Source organism: Spea bombifrons, chromosome 9 (assembly GCF_027358695.1).
Source record: "Spea bombifrons isolate aSpeBom1 chromosome 9, aSpeBom1.2.pri, whole genome shotgun sequence".
In the NCBI taxonomy this organism is placed as follows: Eukaryota; Metazoa; Chordata; class Amphibia; order Anura; family Pelobatidae; genus Spea; species Spea bombifrons.
In genome coordinates, this window is record NC_071095.1 from 2,597,584 (window position 1) to 2,621,901 (window position 24,318).

The 24,318-nt window shown below is 40.2% G+C and overlaps 1 protein-coding gene across 1 annotated transcript; it reads right to left on the reverse strand.

Moving 5' to 3' along the window:
* Positions 1 to 7,965: 7,965 nt before the first annotated feature.
* C9H14orf132 (chromosome 9 C14orf132 homolog) lies at positions 7,966 to 24,048 on the reverse strand. Its single transcript, XM_053475259.1, has 2 exons — positions 23,665 to 24,048; positions 7,966 to 8,255 (listed from the first exon to the last, which is right to left on the reverse strand). Exons 1-2 carry the CDS (start codon positions 23,689 to 23,691, stop codon positions 8,031 to 8,033), a joined length of 252 nt encoding a protein of 83 aa, XP_053331234.1. The 5' UTR covers positions 23,692 to 24,048; the 3' UTR covers positions 7,966 to 8,030.
* Between the last annotated feature and the right edge of the window lie 270 nt (positions 24,049 to 24,318).

A 24,318-nucleotide genomic window follows, 5' to 3' on the forward strand; every position in this document is an offset into this window, starting at 1 on the left:
GGTTGGTGAATGTGCGGTTCTACTGTAATCAAGGGTGTTGGGCTCTAGTGTTTGGTGCAGGGTTCCTAAAACAAAATTAAACAGGGCACCTGAGAGCACGGGACAGGGGGAATCAGGAAGCCACAAACAACATAATGCATGTTGAAAAGACAACCAGGTTGGCCACCTTCTTGGCGTCAACCAAGTGTCTTAAATATTTTTCTCCTCCTTTAATCATTTTTCAGTCTGAGAGTTCCTCTGTGCTCATGTTATATTTTTTTCTAACTCATAACAATGCAAATGTAAATATTTTCATGATAATGGCCAAGTAGCTAACAGTCTGTGAGGCCTGGCCAGCAGCCAGTGGACCTCTCAAGCTTCTTTTCTCATCTTCCGTCCTCTCCTCCTTTTAAGAAATTGAGCTTAAAAAATGTGTCCACCGTTTTTCCGAGAGTGCTATCTCTACTCAAAATTAAAATTTTGGGGGAATCACAGACACTGGTTTTGGGTGGGTAAATGGAATAGTAGGTAATTTATGTGGCCTGCAAAGTAGCCTATAGAACGACTGAGGCTGCCAGTGGGAGAGTGGCAGCTCAACAGAGGCTGAGGTTTATGGTTATTTGACAGTAATAAATAATATCTTCATCCCAGGCACAAGAAGCAGGTTCAGCTTCGTGGTCGCGGCAGATATTTTGCATGGCCTGGCCATGTTTACCCGGGGGGAGGCAACTCCAGCTGAGCAGCCCCATAATAAAGCAGCCAACGACTACAAGACAATACGCCCAGTCGTCACTATCCAGCCTCAGGCAAAATGAGGGCACTCGAGGTCATGTCCTCTCCCCCGAATTCCCCAGAATTTTTGGCCGACCCGAATGGGAAGGGAACAAAATTCGGGCCATAATTGAACAGAAAAATCTGTCTGGATCTGTTTTTGGCCCATTTGCACCCATTTGCACATGTCTACTACGGAATCAGCTAGCGCCCTGTTTACAGGATGTAATGTGATATAATGTGTTTTAACTTGCACTAGTCTTCCACTCTTGGTTCTTCATACAGCATAAAGCTCAAACATTCTCAAAAAAATCCTTTTTTCATACATTCATTATGCCATTACAACGTATAGTCAATGTTTCCTGGTCCTTGGATGTGCCAATGCGGGCACATGCATTCTATTTGAGAAAATAGGGGTCGCTCCTTTTTAGCATATTTCGTGCTATTACTATTTCTATTTCTCTTTATTTTTACTTCCATCTTTCTTTCTTTTACCACTGGTGCAGACAGTCCAATTACAATGGCTCCAGCCAGCCACAAACAGTACTCGGAGGAATTGAAATCACTTTTATGTTTCAGATACCTGCATAAAAGGATATTCATCATACAGACTGTTTTATCACTGTATAACGCATCAATTATTCACGGCACTGTCATTTCTTGTTTTAGTCTGATCTACTTCTCCTTTTGTGCTGTGGATTTTTGTGTGCCTGGCTGCTATGGGTCAAGTCTAACATGGAATGGCACAATGTTTCCAAGGGAAATGAATAGGAAATAGAGTTTTGGATCACAAATTGATCACACGTTCTGCTTAGACCCAGCATATAATCATTACATTCATGTATCCTGAAGGAAAATATATTTTAATAACCACCAATGACAAATAGCACACCTCTCAAGTGTCCCATTTTCCAGCGCACAGATTTTTTTGGGGGGCACTGTCCACATTTTCCAGGTAGCTGGCGAACTGTCAACTAGTTTTGCAGGTGGTTGGGATCACTGGCCAGTCGGGGACATCCTTTGACCTTCGATGGCCAGAGCACAGAGCTATACAATTAATAGGGTCTGTGCTGTCGCCGGCACGGACCTTTGCTATAGCTCCTACATGGCATCTCATGACTCTTTAGCTGAGCACCATGAGGTGGCTCTTTACATGAGGTGGGTGGCCTCTGGACCTGCCCCTCTCACCTCCAACCCTCCCACCTTTAGTCCCATCATCTCTTTTTTCAGGCCACCCCCAACACAGGTGTCCAGATTTGGATAGCTGAAATGTTGCGGGGTATTATATGCCCAAGGAAGTCTCCTTGGGATGAGCCAACACCACCGTTCTTCTCTGAATATACTTATGAAGTTTTTTAGCTCTGAACATAGATCATAGTGGGTTCCATGCTGTTGAGCGCTGGGTCAAAGCCCATGCAGCCACTTCTTATCCTACCCTAGATGTCAGGAGTTAAACTCTGGGTACATCTCCTACTACGACAGGACTTCCTCTCCAAAGATGTATCATGGCAACTTATTTCGCCACTGGGTTGGATAATACCACTTTAGCAGCAAATATAACTGAAATTGCTGTGCTATAACAAATGACAAAGCTCTTCATCAGTAATTAGATGAAAACATTCAGTCTATATGTTGAGTAACCGTATGTAAGGATATCCATGGAGGTATCGTACACCGTATATGTAGGTGTGTGCATAGAGTCCATTAAATGCAGCAATTATAGAGAACGTGGCATGATGGGGTACATTAAAGGCAACGAAGACTATGATTTAAAATGTTTTCCAGATTTTCGGATCATTTCTTTGCAATATCAGGAATAAAGAGGATCTATTTATAAATCTTATTCCGTCTGAGTGCATTGTAAACAATATGATGAAAAAAAAATCAATGCACTGGGTTTCACCGAGTTTATCACCCGAAACTAAACTAACAATCTCTCATTTAATATAAAATTCTAATTTTGTGCTGCTTTAATACCCCCAAGCAGCAGATGTTTAGTAAGAGGGTTTGTATTTTGTCCATGCTTTTATTTAAAAGCAGATGTAGCCTGTTGGTGCATGAATTCTCCTGTACCGAACGCGTAACAAAAAGCATGGATGCAGAAACATACCAGGAGATTATCTCAGGCACGGAAAATGATTTCACTGCCGGTTAACGTACTCGCGGTGCTGAAAAGCATAAATTCACCTGTTTTATGTATATGGTTTTTATGAGGTTTTCCACCACATGTTAGCAAATATGGCCCCAGACCACATGATAGCATATGTGGCCCCCACCACATGGGGGGATAGCCATGACAAGATGACATTAGCAGTTGCTTGGCCAGGGATTGAGTATATGCACAGAAACTCCAGTAATGGACAGTTATAGGAAAACGTCCACTTCAATTGAAAACTCAATAAGAAGCCAGGGAGATCTGTTAAGTGGGCATGGGGGGCAATTATCCCCAGGCTTCTTTTGATTTGGAGAATTGGGGCCACTTCTGGAGACTCTTTGTGTGTTTTACTTGTAATACCTCGTTTTACCACCGATTTCGGAGGATCGGGGAGAGGATGTCACCACAAGCGCTGCCATATTGCCCTTGGTTGGTGCTTTTGGTGACGCTGTGTCCACGGAGATGAAGACGAATATAGAACATAGCAAATTTAAGACTGGAGAGAAGGAAGAAGTTAGAAGAAGAAGCGGAAGTGGTTGGCAGAAGGGGTAATGGTCAGCAGAGAAGGTTGAGAAACATTTAGAGAGCGTGGGAGAGAGAGTGAACAAGGGAGTGAATATGGACCCACAAATTTCGTTTGAAAATTCAGAGCTTTTTGCTTCTTTTTCATCCTAATCATAGTGGTCTTGCCTCGTTTTCGGAGCTTTGTTTGAATCGCCGAATTTAACCAAAATTCCATATTGCTGTTACAATCCGGGAGAGTGGAAATTAACAATAATGTTAAAACTGACCATATACAAAATTGCCGATAGCATGAACATGCATAGGATATATTCTCATTGTCACAGGCTTAGATTACAATGTATTCATTTAAATGTATATTTTCAGTTGACAATAATTTGGACCTTGAAGATAACATGTAATGGTATACTCCACAAAGTGATGCTTTTAAGCGAATAGTTGAAATTTGCCAAGTTAACCTGCAGCTGCTGCAGGACTACATATCCCATACTCCTCCGCCAGCCCTTTAGCTGAAAGGGCATTATGGGAGATGTAGTCCTGCAGCAGCTGGAGGCCCGCAGGTTGGAAGGCCCCGTCATAAAGCATCCAGAACAGCTTTGGTTAACATTGTCAAACAGAAATCGTCATAAGTTCATTGTGTAGCCACACATCTAACCAGAACAAAAACATAACAAAACGTACAAAATATAATTAAATACATTAAAAACCACAATATGCAGCTTTTACCGCTTGATGCACCCCGTCTACGCTTTTCCAACTAGCACACTACCCAGGCTGATGCCCCTTTTGTCCCAATTAAATTGTCTAGAATAGGGTCAGACAGCAAAATATATTTTTTTGCTGTTAAATCGTATATTTCACATTCAGAAACGATGGATAACAGGGAACTCTGTTTTTGTTTGTTTTTGCCCAATCTGCGCTAGTTGCTTATCGCACGTCCCTGTTTATACAGTTATTAGCGACATGTTCTCATTTTTTCGCTATTTCCCCTAATGAAAGGGAAACGATTCTCCGAAGCAGATGTTTCCCTAAAGTCTGCCTTCCTGCCTTCTGCCAGATTAATTTGCGTTACCAGTTTCTGTTCCATCATTTAAATTACTAACGCAGTGATTTCTGTGATACTCTTATACCGCTTGTATCTGGATAGCCAACAAATCCAGTAACCTGAAAGGGAAAAACCTACAAATATGTCATAGATTTTTATACCGCACCAGTACGTCTAAACAGGTGTTGATCTTACGGTCAAATTGTTTATTTTTTTATTATTTGTACAATAAGGATCCGCTGGTGTTCTATACATAAATGTTTAAGACTCTCTCCGGTGTAAGGTCTAGTTTTATATTGGGTTTATGACTCATCAGCTTGGGTTCCATGATGTCAAATTCACACTTCATATGGAATCCATTGGATGGTATCTCTCTACTTGCTTATTGCCAAGTGATACAAGATGTTAATGTTTGGGAACAGGAAAGCATTCTGGAACCAAGAGAAATATAGCGGGCAAAGTCTGAAAATTGCAGGTGGACAATTTCGGGCAAAATAGCTTTTGTGGGTGACCTCATGTCTTAAATTTGCCCAATTCAACCGGAAGATCACAATATTTTTGTTAAAAAATCATGAAACCTCTTTCTTACATGTAATTGAAACATTTTACAGCTGAAATAGAATAATAAAGTATATTTAACTTGTGATAGAAGGGTAAGCGATCTCATTTAGACACTGACTTTAGCACTCAACTGGAAAAAAAACCCGAAACATTAAAAGATTAAGGATACCATTAAGGTACCGAAAACTGTATTTATTTGGCTATCTGGTTGTGGAAACAACAGACATTTTATATAAGATGAGAAAGCTTGGAAACAGATAATATGAAGCTTTTACAAACAATTTGTTTTGCTGATACAAAAAAAGCAATTCGATAGATTTTAGGTAGTAAAAGCAGAACCATCTGATACTACTTTTGTTCCATAATATCCTCCGTGTGTCAGACTCTTGAGTTTCGTGGGAAAGAGTCCGATCTGAGAAGACCCAAAATAATACCAAGACAGTGAATTCCAGCTCAAGCCACATCCAAAAGGAAGAATCCGAGTGAGAATCCAAAGTTGGGACAAATTGGGGAAACTTGCCAAAGGTCAAATATCAATAAATCCAGAGAAAAATGGTCTAAAGTCAATGCCCAGGCCATTCATTATACACATCAGGAGTCACGATGAATGATCTTCAGGATGCCATCCCACTTCAACCTGCGCGGTGGCTGACACAACGGGTAATTTGTTGGTCTGCCCTGATCACACTACTGCTAGAGATTTAGATAGATAAATAACAAAGGATATCCAGGACGAGAATTTTTATATTCTGTTTAAAAATAAGGATTTACGAGAGTTGAGGGAATTATTGAAATAAACTGCTGATGTTTGACATTGATAAATTTGAGGTTATGCATTTGACCAATAAAAATAAATTGATAATACCGCTGTAATTTGGATTGATTTGGTTCATTTCATGGTAAACAAAGATATTTACAATATACATTATACATTTTCATTCTTAAATATAATCAGTAGCCATTTGTAGAATACAGTCGTTGATTCTCTCTAAACTTTGCTTTCTCTGTGTAATGCGCATTTTAACAATACTTAAAATATGTCATGTTTGACCTGATACAAAAAATAGAAACATAGTTCTAATGTCCTTTAACACCAATTATGTTTATTCGTAACAAAAGTAGAATTCTATTTTCTATTGAATGATCTGCTGAACAGTGCGGTCACATGTTGTAATTTGCTTAGAGTTAGTCCAGCATTTCTTTGTAGCGTCCTTTTTAAATATATTACAATTAAGATCTAAATTCATATTGCGTCTTTTACATGTTTTATTAATGTTCCAGATGTACCAGGACACTAGCACTTAATAGTTCCTTCCCTGATGATATTCAGCTTGGTCATGCTCACTTTACTTAATGGGGCGTTGGTGCTCATTAGGGTTTCAATGTTGCCCCTTTTCGTGAGGGACACCCATATATTTCACATGTTTCATACCTGGGGATTTTCTCGGTTTAATCCGCAGTCTCAGGGTAAAGCCTTGCCTCCCTAGGTCTCCAGGTCATTTTTGTCTTTCGCTGGGTAGGGGAGTGGCATTTGGCTACGCCCAGTCACCACTTACTTCCAACCCCTACAGATTGCTAGCCCCACCCCTATGCATAACTAGCCCCACCCCTTCAAGAAGCAACTTTCCTAGAAGAGGGAGAGCTCCAGGTAGTCTCTGGGAACCTTGCCTTGTCCTATGTTGATGACCAGTTAGTGCTGCCCCGCAGGGGTGTTATACATCCTTCGTACTGTAGAGGGCAGCACTGTATACGTGCGGAACAGCAGCATCTTAAATGTATGAGTCCTGGAAATAATAGCTGGTATGGGAACACTATGTCACTTATATTTTTCGATATAACCTATAAAGTGGGGAGTCCAACCTACAAAGGCGAGTCACACCCCAGGTTTCACAATATGAAACTCACTTAATATAAACATATATAATTCTATTTCGGCTAAAGCCGTTAAGATTGTAGGTGTCTGATGGACTGCCAGGTGCCTTAGCCGATGAGACTGCATTCAGAAGCGTCTGTCAGCTTTGCATTCATTTGAAAGTCACAAAGTACTGTGTCTTGGGAGCCGGCTTTGTCATTTCCTTGGGGGAGATTCATCATTTATTAAAGGTTTTTTTTTTTTCTTCTCAGGAAGACTCTGCCTATTTTCTTTTTAATAAATAAAAAAATACTGCTACTTTTTTTAATCTGTAAAAATGTAACTTTCCGCAATTTTCGCAATTAAAATCCTTGATAAAATATACACGTTTCTGCTTTTCCGATGCACATTTAATAATTTCTTTAAAAAAAAAAAATCTCTTAGTAAAAGAATACTTTCTATTATTTGTTCAGAGCCCTTGGAAAATTCTAATTATGGTTGTTTAACCCTTCGAGCCCCAGAAGTGTGTTTATTCTCCTCGAGTTGTGTAGCCTCTGGCATTCAGAGGACTAATATACTATAGCAGTGCAATGCTAATTTTACCAATTTACCCTATATTTACAGTCATGTTTCTCAGATCTGGATAATCAGTTAATTAGACCATAGTGTGTGTTCTTTTTTTTTTTTGAGCGTACAGCTGAAGACTTAACTTCTAAAAATCCCATTAGAAAATACCAAAAAGGACATTTGCATGTTTTTTTTATATCTCGGTAATTGGAAAATTGGACATACATTTACAAATGATAACTATCAAAAAATGTAAAATCTGAATATTAAGGGTTTTTTTATCAGCAAACTAGAGCTCTTGTAGAAATTTCTATCTTTTTGTATTTATATGCCTTATTCTGCATTTTTAGGCCACAAGTGGCAATTCTGGAGGAATACTGAAATACTCACATTGTGGTTACTTAACTCATCAAAAAATACATTTACGTTATAACTTTGTACGGACATTTTTTACTTTACTATATACTTAGTAGTCTAAGTGTTACTGCACTTGGAATAATAGATGTATTATGTAAATCAATAAAAAAAGAGTACTTTTTTGTGTCTTCGATCTACAGTGTCTTCAGCATAAAGCCTCCTTAGAAAGTAAAGGCGTACACAACCCCTACAACAACAATGTTTCCAATTGTTGCGATTATCGCAATCCATAACAATATGGCATCGTTTGAGGAGCGAGCTGGCTCTTCTGGTTGGCTCTGAGCTGAGGCAGCTGCATGTACATTGGCTGAAGAATTAAACAAAGAATATTCTGTGCCAAAGTCCTCATTGGGCGAATCCATGAAGGCTCCTCCCATAACAGGAAGCTGTGGAAGCCAATAGAAAACCATTAGAAACAGGGTTGGATATTTTAAAGATCCCAATCCCATTTTTCTGTAGGAGAATTTAATTTAATAATAAAAAAAAAACCCAGTCAAACCTCCAGTGCATAGAAACCAGAAATAAATGTAAAATCTATAAAAGAAGTTTGAACGAGCTAATTCAGCAAGCAGATTATGATAAAAAAAAATAATTAAAACATATTTAGAACTTACCATTCTGTTACTAATAGAATTACTAATAATATTTCTGTAATTTTATGTAATTTACAGAATTGATACATAAATATAACATTATTTTCTTTACTACATAGTTAAGGTTAATGGCCATTTTGCATGGACTCCAACGCATTTTACTGCATACATATATGCCTTATGTAGATAACCCTAGGGTCACATCTACAGAGCCAGAATAGGGAATCATTAACCCCTTAAGGACAATGGGCGGTCCCTAAACCCATTGAAAACAATGTATTTTGAGCCCGTATATATGTACATTAAGGGGTTAAACCCACGCACATCCTCTGCATGCTAATAAACTGCATTTAGCACAGGTTCCCGGGTCATCGTATGGAGAATTCCACTGTGGGATGAGTTTTCTAGTAGGAAATCCACTTAGAGTAATATTTTAGGCAGTTCCCGCATCACTTGGATCTACTAGAGCTATTAGAACGTTTACAATTATCTATGGATTGTATATTAATGACCTCACTGGGAAATCTTTGTAATATCTGATCATTCTGCTGACAGCGAAAAAGAAATCTCCAACACATCACAAGGGCCAAGTAGAGGCACACAATTCTATCATTTCCAAGCACTTGCTGATTTACAGAACTAGGAACATTAAATAGGACAGTAGGAGATTTACGAGAAGATTTATTGTACCTGTGCCTGATCTGATTAGAAGTCTGTATGCAGAAGATTGGATAGTGAAGCAAATACAATTTTTTTTCAGGACAAAAACAGTAATTGTGGATTGTAACAAACTGGCCATACACAATGTCTGTAATGGGAATTTTAATAATAAAAAAAAACTCTTATGGAGATATTTGGTTTAAACGTTTACCCCAATGACACAGGGATCCGAGTCTCCATGTAACAGAACCCACATTATCTAGTCAATGCTTTGTCTTTAAGTTCTCTCTCTTCTCCTCCACCATTCTATACAGAATCTGCCTGAACCAATCAACAATAATCAGCGAATAGAAATATATATTGGTTAATTAATCAATAAATAAGTACTTAGTGTAGGCTTCTAGGTTTTATGAGGCTCCCGGGGCGTTTGGGGGGTCATGCTCAAGGTGTTATGCTTATTTTTGGGAAAAGGAAATTTTCATGAACTTGCTCCTCTGAGGACACCTTATATTAATCATGTGCATATGGACAAAAAACGATTTGGACATATTTTTCTTTTCATTTTTGGTCCATTCATTTTTGGACAACAAATTTTGTATCTGCAGTCAAGTTTGGACGTAATTGGAAAGGGATTTTATCTCTCTCTCCTTTTTTCCTTTCCTTCTGCAACACGCTCTTCCTTGTCTCTGCTTCTCAGTCTGCATTCTTCTTTTTCCCTTCTTTAGGGCTCTTCCGCACACACCATGGGGACAACCTCCTTCTCCTATGTGGTTGGGTGAATGGAGGAGAGGTTGTCTCCGTGGTGTGCCCAGAGGCCTGTTGCGGAGAACCCCGAAGAGAGTTAAAGAGGAGAGAAGACTGCGGATCCAGAAGCAGAGACAGGAAAGAGCAGATAGGAGAGAAAGTGAAGTGGTTGTCAGATAAAAAAAATAACATATGCTGGTCTATTTAGTCTACAAAATAAACTATGAAATGTATTATTTAGGGAAAGAGACAGATTAGCTTTAAAACTTTTCCCCGTAGGCCGAAATTCTATTGTTTATCCCCATTCAGAGTGATCGGTACATAGAGTGCTTGCCTAGCAGTCACATCTAAGACAACAAAGACAAAACACATTCATATAACTAATATGTTTCTGACAAAAACATGGAATAATGCGAAGTGTCTCATTGCCTTGAACCAGAAAGTAATTTAACACACCAATATTATTTTAAAAAAATGGTCGTTCATGTTTCAAGCGTAGCTTTTGCAAAGGGTTAACTTTTTTTTTTCAGGGTATTCTCTCTGAGACCGCAGAGACCTTATAATAATCTCCCTTGCAAGTCCAATATATCCATCCCTCCAGTAAAGACAGATTACAGTAATAACCTCTGTTTCCAGCTCTGTCGTCCCTTTTATCATTAATGGGTGACCATGGCCCTTCCGTTAACCCTTTATAACCTGTTTCCAAAACAACCTGTGTCCACCTGATGCCCCGCATATGTCTCGCATCACATTGTGAAAGGATAAAACGAATTTAATGTGTACCGCGGGAAAGGTCAGTAACACCGTCTGTGGCCCTCAGGCCGCTATAGCAGACTAGCTGACAAAACCTTGGCTGAGCATTATAGGAGTTATACTGTCCAAGCCTTTGTATCCCAGTAGAACTGTTTGTTGGACGGTAGCAAGAAGAAATGATTTGCATTTATAACATCATTGGCGTGATTATAGAGACCACCAGTCTCTCTATATCATATCATATTATTTAATCATCATTAAAAGTCTAATTTCACCAAATTAGCAGAAAAAAAATTAAATAGTGCCGCCTGTTTTAAGTAAGATAAATTGTTACATGCTGTGAAGGGAATATTACATACATTAGGAAATATCTCAGCGACTGAACAAGTGGTGGTTGTAAAAATGATCATTAAATATAAATATTTTATATGTATAGATACAAACAGCACTCTTTAATAAATTGCCGTATTTGTGTCGGAGTAACTTTTGGGTATACGAAGGTTCTCGTTCCGAGAAAACCCAGTAAAAAGGTAGTTTCACTGGGATAAAAAAATAAACGTTGCTTTCCGCACAACAGATTGTTTGGCTGGTATATACGGTTACTTTGTTGCAGTAAGTGTTATAGGTGAACTGTCACGTTCTGGATTATCCGGTGGGAGCCACAAGGCTCTGACCAATAACTGGAGGCTCATTCGCCATCTGCAGTCCTATTGAATACTAATGTCGTTTTTCACCGAGGGATCATGGGAATTCAGGATAAGTTCCCAACGTATGCGATCGGTGGATGAAAAATATTAATCTAAATGGCTAGAAAAAAAAAAGGGTAACTGGATAACAAAATATAGAACACAAGCAATTAGATGTTGTTTTAGAGCTGGATTTATTGATGGTTTTAATTCATATGTGAGAGGTCCATTACAAAAAAGTGAGTTTGTGTCCTGGGAGATGATCAGTGGTCTTTGAAGGATTGTAGAGGGAATCGTCACCTGAGGCCTTTGCCGATGAGCCAAATAGAAGATCTTAAAAGGGAAAGCCCTTGAAGTCCCATGAAAACCTATCCTGGAGCATAACATAAAGTAATGGAGGTTGGAATCTCATTTTGTTCTAATAAACTCCCTTGTCGAGAGCTGGAGGCGCCATTGTTGTCAGTCATGGGATATTTTGGGTGAGCTTCCCTGATCAAACACCACACTGAGCTGATTCTTTATGGGAAAGTCAATGTAGTCCTGCCCTCTATAGACTTTCATGAGCCAGAGTCTTCAACTAGGTGATTAAGACCAAGTGACTCTATTGTCTACCACATGCAATATGTAGGCATCAGGGTCTTTGTCCAGTAGATTGGACCAAAATAACGGAGCTAGAACACATACAAATGGCTGATATAATGTAATGCCGTATAATTTACATGCTCAATAGGCATGGTGGATTTTGTAGCCAAGTAGCAGTATCTTATATTAATAGACATCCACATACTTTATAATATGTAGATGTCTATTAATATAATAAATGCATACCTCTCATAAAGACTAGAATTCTGATGATCATGAGACTGTAAAACATCATTTCATCTTTCTTTGAGGCAGGGGGGGATTTGTGCATCTAGCCCGTCATGTACTTATATTTGTACTGGTTTATTTAGAAATAGTTTATTTTCTGCCTGATAAGCAGCTGACAGCCTAAATTATTGTTACTGTGATTTGGATTTATGAGCGCATGCTTCATTAGATGTTAAAATCTAAAATATTAGGCTTGGACTAGAAGGCAGGAGGGAGGTGTAGATTCAGGGACACTTGATATATTATCAGAAATTCTTTGATGTTGGGTGGTCGTATTTACGCAATACAGAGTAAACACTAATTTGTGCAGAATATATTAAGACATATTTTTATTATTTTTATTATTTTTTCTTTACCTAAAGCCTGGGGTAAGCCATGCTTCAAATGTCGATCTGAAAAAAGGTGCCAGGTGCTGCAAGTGGGTTTAAGGTCATAGGGAAACCAGGTCCCCAATCTTCTTCTTAAGGGGATATGCAGCCCCTTCCTTCCCTCCTAGACCGAAGTCACAGGAGGGCAATATTTCCTTAGGGTCTCCCCCGAAGAGTCTTTAAAGAAGGATGGTGGCCAAAAGACTCAACAATCGCTTCAACCAAAAAGTGTAGGCTTTTAGGGACCCGGCTCTGCTTTGGCATTTCCAACATGACCATAAATTCTCCCCCCAAAAAATGTAAAAAGGCTTAAAAAATAAATCCCCAAACCACCAGCCATAGACCAGGGCAGATTTTAAGTGAAGAATCCACAAAACAAAAAGTGTAGGCTTTAAAAGTTCCAAGTAAGTTTTAGTCCTTATCCTCAAACCCATGTAAGTGAGAAGTCGCCCACACAAATGCATAAACACGTGATGAGTGCACTGGTGGACGAATTAGTGGGGTTCTAGAGTCATACTCCTAAGCTTTATAAAGCCCACTCAGCCTTAACGCCAGAAGGCGGGGGAGAGGACATCACTGCAAGCTCCGCCATATTGCCCTGACCTCAAGTAATGAGAAAATAACAGCGCTTTACATGACCTCCTCTCCCCCCAATCTGTCGGCAGAAGTAGAGGTGATGGCAGAGAAGGTAGGGAAACATTTAGAGAGCGTGAGAGTGAAAGATGGAGTATGAGTGAATGTGGGCCCACAAATTTCGGATGAAAATTCTGAGCTTTTTGCTTAGCTTTTTTCCAATTCTTGTGGGGGGGGGGGTCTGGCCTCATTTTCTGGACTGCGTACGCAATGCCGAATTTACCAAAATTCCATAAATTTGCAATTTGTATAAATCTGAATGTACAAGTTCTACACCTCTTAGACAAGACCATTTGCTATGCACTTGGAGAACATTATTAAGATGGTATTTGACTGGATCTACATATTTCTTTGTTCTGGTGCTCCCAAACATTACTGTAATTATCTTTTAAACTTATCTTGGTTTAATTTAGTTTTAGTTTTGTGATGCGTTTTTGTTTTGTTTTCCAACGGTAACGCGTCAATTTTAATTAAGCCGTGTGCATGATAGAACTCAAGCTTATAGATTACCTGCAGGCAAAGCTTAGCATCTTAGACAACGTGTTTGTTTTTTAGCTTTGCGGTCAAAATAAGGACACTTAGGGGAAAAATAACTTGTCAAGTTAGGGGCCACGGCAGGCACCAGATCTTATGAGGTTGCACGTTCTCGTTCCTTCTTGACAAGGAAGAACCACTGGAGTCATCTAAGGGAAGGGGCCACACGCAAGAGCTTCCACACCTTCCTCACGTGTTAAATTAGTGCTTTTCCCTAAGACACAGTATTTATGATAATAGCTAGTTGTAAACAAGCTCTTGTACCAAAGGACCATGTGCCTTTAGATCCAAGAAATGAACTATTACATCCTGCTAGGGTTTACATTAGATTTGCAAAGTCCTTTTCATTGAGGGATCATGGGAATTTTTTTTTTACCAAATTTGCATGAAATGCCCTGCCACTGCAAAATCTAAATAAAATCTAAAAAAAAATTGTTATTTTCCAAGTGTATCATTTATCATGTCCACCAGAAACTGATGTAAAGTAAAAGTATAAAAAATTAAAGATTTTCATAAAAATAAATGGATCATGGAAAAGAAAACACAGACTTAAATGTTATTATAAATTAACAATGTAGCCCTTTCTTGCCCTATTGATTTACTGAAACAGGTCCGCTTCAAAAGAGATAATAACGCAAGAAACGATCAATCAATTTGAGTGCATTTTTGAATTTGTTATAGGTTATGTGTTCGGAATCCTGGCATATAGTAGCTGGATGAATTTTCATTTCAAATCTGATTTAGATTCTTTCTGTATCAGGATTTTATCTCCGCTTTTGCCATACTGCATCAGTTTCTGTCTTTGAATGTTCTCCAAACAGATGGACCTCAGAAACCGTGCACTTTCCAGCTCCGTTTACAGATCCATAAATGGCCATTTTGACTCATTTGTTGTACAGAATCATCAAAATCATGTTACTGTAACTTCTCTCGAGCCGTGACAATAATGTATCCTTCTTGTGATCAGCTAATGCTGCCAAAATATAGCAATTATTACATATATGGGGTTACACAGTAAAGATAAGACAAGACATTCTGTAAATCAATCTAGTTAAACAATTTCGAGATATATCTCTTGTTCTTCAAGAAGCAAACACAATATATCTTGGTTAAAGAGACTGGTCCAGGTCTGTTCTATGTATAATTAAAGTAGATTCCCATATATATTAATTACAATGTGCCATTTCAGAGAAACTGCCCCAGGTTTTAGTTCATAGGGTAAGTGTTGCAGGCTTCGTCGGAATGGGATAAATGATAGCCCTAGATACATAGTGAGCAAAGAGGTCCACATCTGGAATTTTAAGGAGAACTCCAAGACAAACACATACGCATATTGGTTCTAAACCAGGCATGTCCAAACTTTTTTCGAAGAGTGCCAGATTTGATGAAGTGAACATGTGCGAGGGCCGACCATTTTGCCTGACATTTTCTGAACCATTAAAATGAAATGCAAATTAACTATTTTATGCAAAGTTTATTGAAAACGGCATACCACATCTATCCCTTTCTCACTCTCCTTTTTCAGCAACCGCTCGGCACCCCTTGGGCCCCACTGACTGGCAGAACTCCAGGGCCCGGTCGCAGTCGCGACCCCGGTAGTTCCGCCACTGCCTACAATTTCTTCATCAGATGCCCTTGTGGCTGTGTGTGCCGGCGCAGGGAGAAGGAAAGCCCAAATCTAGCGACGTCCGAGATCGCAAGATTTGGGCTTTCCTTCTCCCTGCGCCGGCACACACAGCCACAAGGGCATCTGATGAAGAAATTGTGTAGGGGAGGGCAGGGGCGTACGTAGAGTATTTGGCACCCGGGGCGGATCCTGTATGTGGCACCCCCCCCACACACACTTTAAGACTACCTGGCCGAAACTGAATATGACCCCCCACACACACCATAAAAAAAATCTAACACTTTTATTTAAAGTAAGTAACACACCAAAATAGGACAAAACAATTAAATAACAATATATATATATATATATATATATATATATATATATATAATTGTTAACAGCAATCACATTCCTATCATGCCCAGGCATACCCAGATTCCAGGAGGCAGTCGCAGACTTGGCATGATAGGAGTATGATTGCCTTATCTACCCCTTCTCGCTCCCTTCTGCCCTATCTACCCCTTCTCACTATCTACCCTCTCCCTCTTTGAAGTTCACTTACCTTTCAGGAGTCCTGCGGTGGGGGTGCAAGGCCTCTGTCTCCCAGCTCTGCCACTGTATGGAACAGTATAGAGTGATGGGAGTTATGATGTACTTTAGAGCATAATTATATAATGAAAAATACATTGGAAATGGTACAGCATAACACCCATCACTCTCACACATTTACCAATCCACACGCATACCAATCCACACGCATACCAATCCACACGCATACCAATCCACACGCATACCAATCCACACACACATACCAATCCACACGCATACCAATCCACACACACACCAATCCACACAGATACTAATCCACACACATACACCAATCCACACACATACACCAATCCACACATACACCAATCCACACGCATACCAATCCACACGCATACCAATCCACACGCATACCAATCCACACGCATACCAATCCACACACACACCAATCCACACACATACACCAATCCACACATACCAATCCACACATACCAATCCACACATACCAATCCACACACACACCAATCCACACATATACCAATCCACACACATACCAATCCACACATATACACCAATCCACACATATATACCAATCCACACATATATACCAATCCACACATATATACCAATCCACATCTACCAATCCACACACATACCAATCCACACACACATACCAATCCACACGCATACCAATCCACACACACACCAATCCACACAGATACTAATCCACTTACATACACCAATCCACACACATACACCAATCCACACATACACCAATCCACACGCATACCAATCCACACGCATACCAATCCACACGCATACCAATCCACACGCATACCAATCCACACGCATACCAATCCACACACACACCAATCCACACATATACTAATCCACACACATACACCAATCCACACATACCAATCCACACATACCAATCCACACATACCAATCCACACACACACCAATCCACACATATACCAATCCACACACATACCAATCCACACACATACACCAATCCACACATATATACCAATCCACACATATATACCAATCCACACATATATACCAATCCACATCTACCAATCCACACACATACCAATCCACACACATACCAATCCACACACATACCAATCCACACACATACACTAATCCACACATATACACCAATCCACACACATACACCAATCCACACATATACACCAATCCACACACATACACCAATCCACACACATACACATCCACACATATACCAATCCACTCTCACTGTATGCTTTCCTACCTTTCCTCTTTTCTCCTTACAGCTCCTTTTCCTGCTCTTCGCTCCTCTTCTTCTTCAGTTCTTCTGTCTTCTTCCGAGGGCACGGGGTTCAGAGGGCACGGACAGCGGTGGGCGCGGCTTCAGTGTTGTGCGCCGGGATCTGACAACAAACCCCGGCGCACAACAGCTGTTGCCGCGCGGATCGCAAGGGAGCAGTATCGGAGGTCTTTACCGGACATCCGGCTCCCTTGAGTGATTTTAAGCCGGATGTCCGGTAAATACCTCCGATACTGCTCCCTTGCGATCTGCGCGGCAACAGCTGTTGTGCGCCGGGGTTTGTTGTCAGATCCCGGCGCACAACACTGAAGCCGCGCCCACCGCTGTGTGGCTGTGTGTGCCGGCGCAGGGAGAAGGAAAGCCCAGATCTCGTGCTTTCCTTCTCCCTGCGCCGGCTGATGACGCCAAGTCCCGTGGCTCACTTGGGGGCCGCATCAGTCCGGAACGCGGGCCGCAATTGGCCCGCGGGCCGGACTTTGGACATGCCTGTTCTAAACTGTTTTGATTGTAAAACGTCTTGCATATGGATACAATTTTTTTCTTCTGTACGGACACAAGTGAGCTAAAACTTGAGACTCTGCCAAGTGAGGATTTGTGGAAGAGCAGGCCATTTGTGCTCTTTTTACTTTACTATTGTCACTACTCTCATTATTGTCTCTGTTTATGCATGGTTTCCCATGAGAATCTCTTGGGGTTCTCCAGACTTGGAGTTCCTTGCTCACCGTGCCTACGAGAGTATTAACTTCTAATAATTAACTTATAATACGTTCTCTCAGGTGAGACTTCTTAATATATTTTGTTTTCTTTTTAATTTTCATTTTCTTTTTTGGAGGGGAGGTCAACTGGTTCTCTGGTCTTAGATGTTTCAGTAATTTTCCTAGAGCTGTACATACCCTTTGGGGATAGATTGTTGCACTGCACTTTTTTTTCTGAATTCTTAAAATGTCAACATCTGGGTTGGGGCCTTAAATGGTCACTGTGATATCATCAAGAACGATTGGAGCCTTTCTCTGCTGGAGAAAAGCATTATGTTACTGGGACTCCCCGGAGCGCTTAAGCATCACCCTTCTTATTGTTGGGGAAGAAGACTTGTTTCTTGACCGGCCTTGCTGATGGCACTAGTCTGATATACCGATGGAGATGCTTCCTCTGCAATAACACAAACAAGCTGAAACGTGGGACCCCTGTTAGGGTTTCGCTAGGGTGACAGGCCACTTAAGTGCTTCTTCGGCTGAGCTAGTCTCACGGTTTTCCTTTATCCACTCTTTCAGTGAGGAGCCACGTGTATTCAGGAGGTGGCCATACATCGAAGAATATGATGAACCCCCACAAGCAGCTTATAGTAATGAGAAAGGTTATCAGGCGCTGGCAAGGAGGTCAACCTTCTACTAAATAAATACTTTCTCACGTCTACTCACCGATTCTTTAATTTTTACATTATTATTTATTGCCTAATATTCTTTCCTTGTTTGTTTCCTAGTTTGTTTAACCCAAATATCCATTTATATTTTTCTATCAAAACCGCTCTCTCTTGTCTCTCTGGAAAAGCAATGGCATACAGTTTCATTCTGTGTTATCGGTTATCTGAATTGCTCAGATTCTTACGCCATACACAGTACAAGGTCAGTTCTAGCAGTTTTAGTGATAATAATAATAGAGAAGTTAGACGGGCTTGACAAGTTTGGAAATGGATTAAAATGTCCAAAAAGCGTTATTTTAAAACTTTCACTTTCCAACTCTCACCATGATTTTTTTTTCTTAAATATAAGTAACACTTAAAAACATTTTTTTTTAAATATAATGTAATTTCCTGTTTCAATAATGTTTCTCAAAAATATCATCTTTTGTAATCCTTGACAAGTGTATGAGACTAACATCAGCGTAAATTCTTTTCATCCTGTTTGTTGTTCAATAGAGTACCTCGGTCTTAATCACCCAGGGGGACCCTTTGACTAATGAAAGTCTATGGAGGAAAGGACTTCATTAGGCAAGATGGACTTCATTAATATAACAATAAAGAATCAGCTTAGCGTGGTAGGGAATATAGTAGAAAATGTGATGATAATAATAACTGTTCATGAGACTTCTGATTTGATTGTCTTGATTTTTTTTTCCATAAACATCTGATTGTTATGTTTTGGAATCCGTCCCTCCCTACAATATCAAAGGCAAGCCCTGTTTGCTTTATTACTTTAAATGCGCAAACTGATCACAGTACATGACTGGAGCTGGAATTATTTGTGATTAAAATGTGAAGTTGTAAAGTGGCAACTCCAGCACTAGCCTTGGGCTAATTAGTGCCCTGCGTACAGAATGTGCCGGTGTCTGCAGACCGCGCTGTCTATTGTTATTTGAATTGCGAGCTCATTATAAAAGCATTATCAGTATTATACACTGCAGGCTAATCACCGTATTATTATACGTATAACTGAATTAATGAAACGCTAGAGAGTGAGGCATTGAGTGCGGGGAAAGTGATGTAGTTGGGTAGAGAGGTTTGTTAAAGGTGTTGTGCCACTCATGCTGCTAAATAGATTGCTTTGATTAACCAGCTATACCATTTCAGTTACCATTAAGTTACCAGCCCCTCCTGATAATAATGTATTATCTTGTTAAATTCTGACAGATTTGTGTTTTATCCTATGACTATCTCTACCATTGAAATTCAATGTGTGTACGATAGGAGCCACAAACAAACCAAAGCACATGCTATAAGGAGAGTCCTTACATGCTTTGGCTAGGCTCTGGCTCGTACCTGTCAAATATTTGAGTTTGGGCAAGCCAGATTTTTAGACCAGCTATATGTAGGGATGTGTATTCACAATAAAATCGTGCGGAAAGCCTTTCCTGAAGAGTGGAAGCTGTTATAGCTGCAAAGAGGGCACCAACTCCATGTTAATATCTATGTATTTATAATGTTTTATCATAAAAGTCCCTGTTCATGTAATGGTCAGGTGTCCTTATACATTTGTCCATATAGTGTGCGTATATTTATTAGACTTGTGCATTGGTATTCTGGTGAACATGAAAATGAACACGAAGGTACAAACATGGCGGCGGCAAAGCGTAGAAGACAACACAAAGAATCCTCGTCTTTGTCTTCGTCTACTAATCTCCCTGGTCCCTTCCCCATCTAGCCTACCGTATCTACTCAGCATTGCAGGGGTTAATGGAAGCGGAAATCCGTTGTTTCGCCGTCAGGGGTTAAAGGGCCGTGCGAACAACTCTATTGGTCGCCTGCAGGGGCCTCCTCTGGCATCAACCAATTGGTTGATGTCAAAGGAGGCCCCTGCAGGCGACCAATAGGCTCACTCGCACTGCCCTGTAACCCCTGACGGTGCAACGTGGCCGGCAGAGACCACTGGTCTCCCTGCTCCAACCGATAAAGTAATTTGTACGGACCTTTAACTGTTGGAGCAGAGAGACCTGTGGTCTCAACCGGCCAAGTTGCGGCACCAGGATTTTAAAAGTCTGTACGAGCGACTCTATTGGTCGCCAGCAGGGGGCTCGTCTGCCATCACCCAATAAAGAACAGGTGTACTTCATTGGTTGGTGGCAGAGGAGGCCCCTGCAGGCGACCAACAGAGTTGCTGGTATGGACATTTAAAATTCTGGCGCCAAAGCTGCTGCGTAGTCCGTACCGCATTAACCCCGTATTTACCCCTTCTACAAAAAATGGCAAGAAAACAAAGAAAAAAACGAACACCAAGAATGTACACGAATATTCGCCCGAACCGAACACTGGAACAGCCGAATATTTGTGGAATACGAAGATTTTTTCCCCCACGAAGATAAAGACAAACACGAAGCGTTGGCCGGCGCCCAAGTCTAATATTTATATAGGCCGGCTCTTTCTTGATTGACGTTTAAGTAAGTCATAGAGGTTTCATGTCATTTTGGAATAACCCAGAAACTGATCCAGTCACTTATTGTTATTGTGCTTATTTTCCAAGAGGCTTATTTTAAATCATTGGTGGAAATTGGGCGCAGATCGGGATTAATCAGTGCATTTTTGAACGCACTAACGTCGGAGATATGTTTTTCTTTCTAAGAATGACACTAAGGCCATGAAATATTCATGCGTGTTGGATGTCAAACCTTCGCAAGGACAATCAGTGCATTAGGACTAAATTCTCTGCCAGGCAATATGTCCTGGAATTATTTACAGAGTGCGTTACCATTGTTTGCCATTTGCCTCAACATTAAATACATCATGGTTTATTAAAGAGAGCGTGTCATAAACAATTCATGCAGCTTAAATAGTAAGTTGACATTTTTAGTCAACTAGAAGTACAAACCGAGATCTAAGGCTGATATCCCAGTCCAAATTGTCTCACCCGTAACATTATAACCCCATATATGCAAATAATGATTCATGTATCTTTTCACAACTAGCTAGCTTGTCTCTGGATAACACCAGGATGATGAAAGTATAATTGGACTTGTCATTTGGATGATGCAGACATTAAAGTGGTTCCAAAATAGACACATTTGAGACATGCAAGCCTGGAGTGTTATAGGACTGTAATATCTCCAAAAACAGTGATTAGGATACCCGGGAACGTTCTGGGTTTTGCTCGGAGTCTCCGGCAGAAGCGCCGCTTCTTCATTTTGCCATCGGAAAACTTCGGGTTTGCGGGAGCGGCTCCCCACTCCCCGCCCACTTCCCAGTTTAAACAGCTTGCAACGTCAGCAAGACCACCCACTGTCATCAGTGGGACTGCCCACCAAAGGCAATAGGACCGCCCACTGATGGCAGCGGAACTTCCCGCCCACAATCCGCAAGGGAGGGGTTCCAGGTAGCCAGAGCCATAAATGTACGGTGATTAGACTTTTAGTAACCACAGGATTTTAACCTCTTAAGGACAATGGGTTGTCCTGAAACCCATTAAAAACAATGCATTGTGAGCCCGTACATGTATGGGCTTTGTCATAAAGGGGTTAAGGAATACGTCTATTTAAAGATTCAATGAATATCAACAGCTTTTTTCGAGGCTAGGGCTTGCAAAACATCTCAGCAAATGGCCCTGTTGCTGGCTGGGAGTCATGACAGGCATAGACTCATAACCCATTTATGATCTATACTTTACAATGGAACACCCACTTGCATTACAAATATTAGGCTTTCGCCGAATCAAGGCCAACTTAAAAAATAACACATTGTAATGATCCAGTGAGTCCTGTGGTCATAGTGATAACATAAAAAAATAATTAGACTCTTGAGTTGAATTTAATCATATAAAAATAATCAGCAAAGTTTTTTAGTTTCTATGGCAGCAGCCTATCAGTGCCTGGATTTGTATCACATGACAGTTAAACATTCCCTGGAAAAAATGTTGTAAGATGGTCTTGCGATTTAATCATCACAATGTTTCTACTAATGCATCTAGATACAGAAGTGTTACATTTAGTAGAGCGTTTAACTGTGATGTATAAAGCACAACAAGTATTTGTGAATAAACCCAATAACATTATTTCGCTTTTACTACCAACTAGTAGAGAGAATGATCATTATCGATACTGGTCAGGGTTACCTCATGGTCCAGTCTAAATACCCAGACGCCATTAAATATTAAAAGATGGAAAATGTATTGAGGTTTGAAAAGAGAAACAAAGGCACTGGTTCTATTGTAGCCAGAAAATTCTATTATTTCATAAGACAAATTAAATAGCATATTTATGAAGTCCACCATGAACACATATCTTATATATATATATATATATATATATATATATATATATATATATATATAATTTTCCAACAACTGTTATATTGGCTACATGTCACAGTTTATCTGAAATTCTCTTAGAACAAATTTAACAAAAAAATATGTGAAAAGATTGTGTTGCGATTTGGAATATATGAAATATTATCTATTTACCCTCAACTGCACACCCAACATCAACTGTATGATGGAAAGGAAAGAAGTCATTAACAGATGTATGCACCTTTCTGAAATAAGTTATTTGCTCATCAATGGCAGTCGGAACAACAACAACAACAACAATAGATTTTTTTTGTTTTTTTTTTAAATATCTCAAGATTATCCCCAAATTCTTCCAGTTCAAATCTTGAGATACGATCTGTGTCCATCCAATGGTGGGGAATGAAGAGGGTGTTGGCTTAGTTCAAGTGAATGAGGTCATAGCGTGATAAGCTGTTCTCCTCGTATGATTTTGTTGATCTCAAGTAGGTTACAAAAAATGTCCACTCACGATCCGACAGTTCAGAAGGACACGTAATTGTTTCTCAAAACATTGGATCCCACTTCAAATTTGCTCAAAAAAATAAAAGACCCTCGGTTAAAGGAAGGGGACTTTGGATCCTACACCTAATTTATTAATAAATCATTAGGGGGTCTACATTAGGGTTTTAACAGAACCTGTTGATTTCTCTGACGTAGTTTCATGAGAATTCTAGCAATAAATAATAGGAGGAAGAGGTTCCTTTAGAAAATACTCAAGGGAAGAAAATATATCTTACCTGCGCTGCCATGAATGATAGGTCCATGGTGGAGGTGGTTGGAGCTTCTGGTGACCTAGATACAGTAGCAGACAGGTAACTAAGATCCGGTCACTCTGTTTGATGCCTGCATCCTTCCAGTATGTCCTGTGTGTGTGTGACGGGGGGCGCGTGGACCTTTTTAATCCTCGCTGACCATTCTTCGCTCGCAGTCTGAGCTCCCAGGCATTATTTTCCAAGGCGTACAAGCTGCCTCGCAATGACCGGACTCGGCAACCAACGCTGTTGTTTTGTTGGTTTGATGGGTTACGCTGCTTGTTTAACTGGCAGCAGTACCATGCATTGGTAACCCTTTCATGGCCAAGCCTGTCACGTTGGCTGTACACCCACCAGAGACAGCACTTCTAGCTTTTTGTATACATCTTCTGAATAGTGGATTATTCTTCTTTTATAAGGCTGTTTGTTTTATTATTTTTTTCCTCCACTGTTTCAAAGGACCTGGCACGGGATTTATAAGAGATGGCAGAGTGTCGTCTGCTTCCATGAATGCGAATTTCATTTACCAAGTGCCTGGATGGTTAAATCAGTTTCTATGGCAACGAAAGCTCCTTAGGGACAGAATGAATGAACATTGCTATTGACGATGAAGTTTGAAACAGATGCAGCCTCCGTTTC

Coding starts and splice junctions, on each gene's coding strand:
- C9H14orf132 (XM_053475259.1), bottom strand. CDS start 23,691: ATGGACCTATCATTCATGGCAGCGCAG. Junction 8,256..23,664: donor TATCATTCATGGCAGCGCAG/GTAAGATATATT, acceptor TGGCTTCCACAG/CTTCCTGTTATGGGAGGAGC.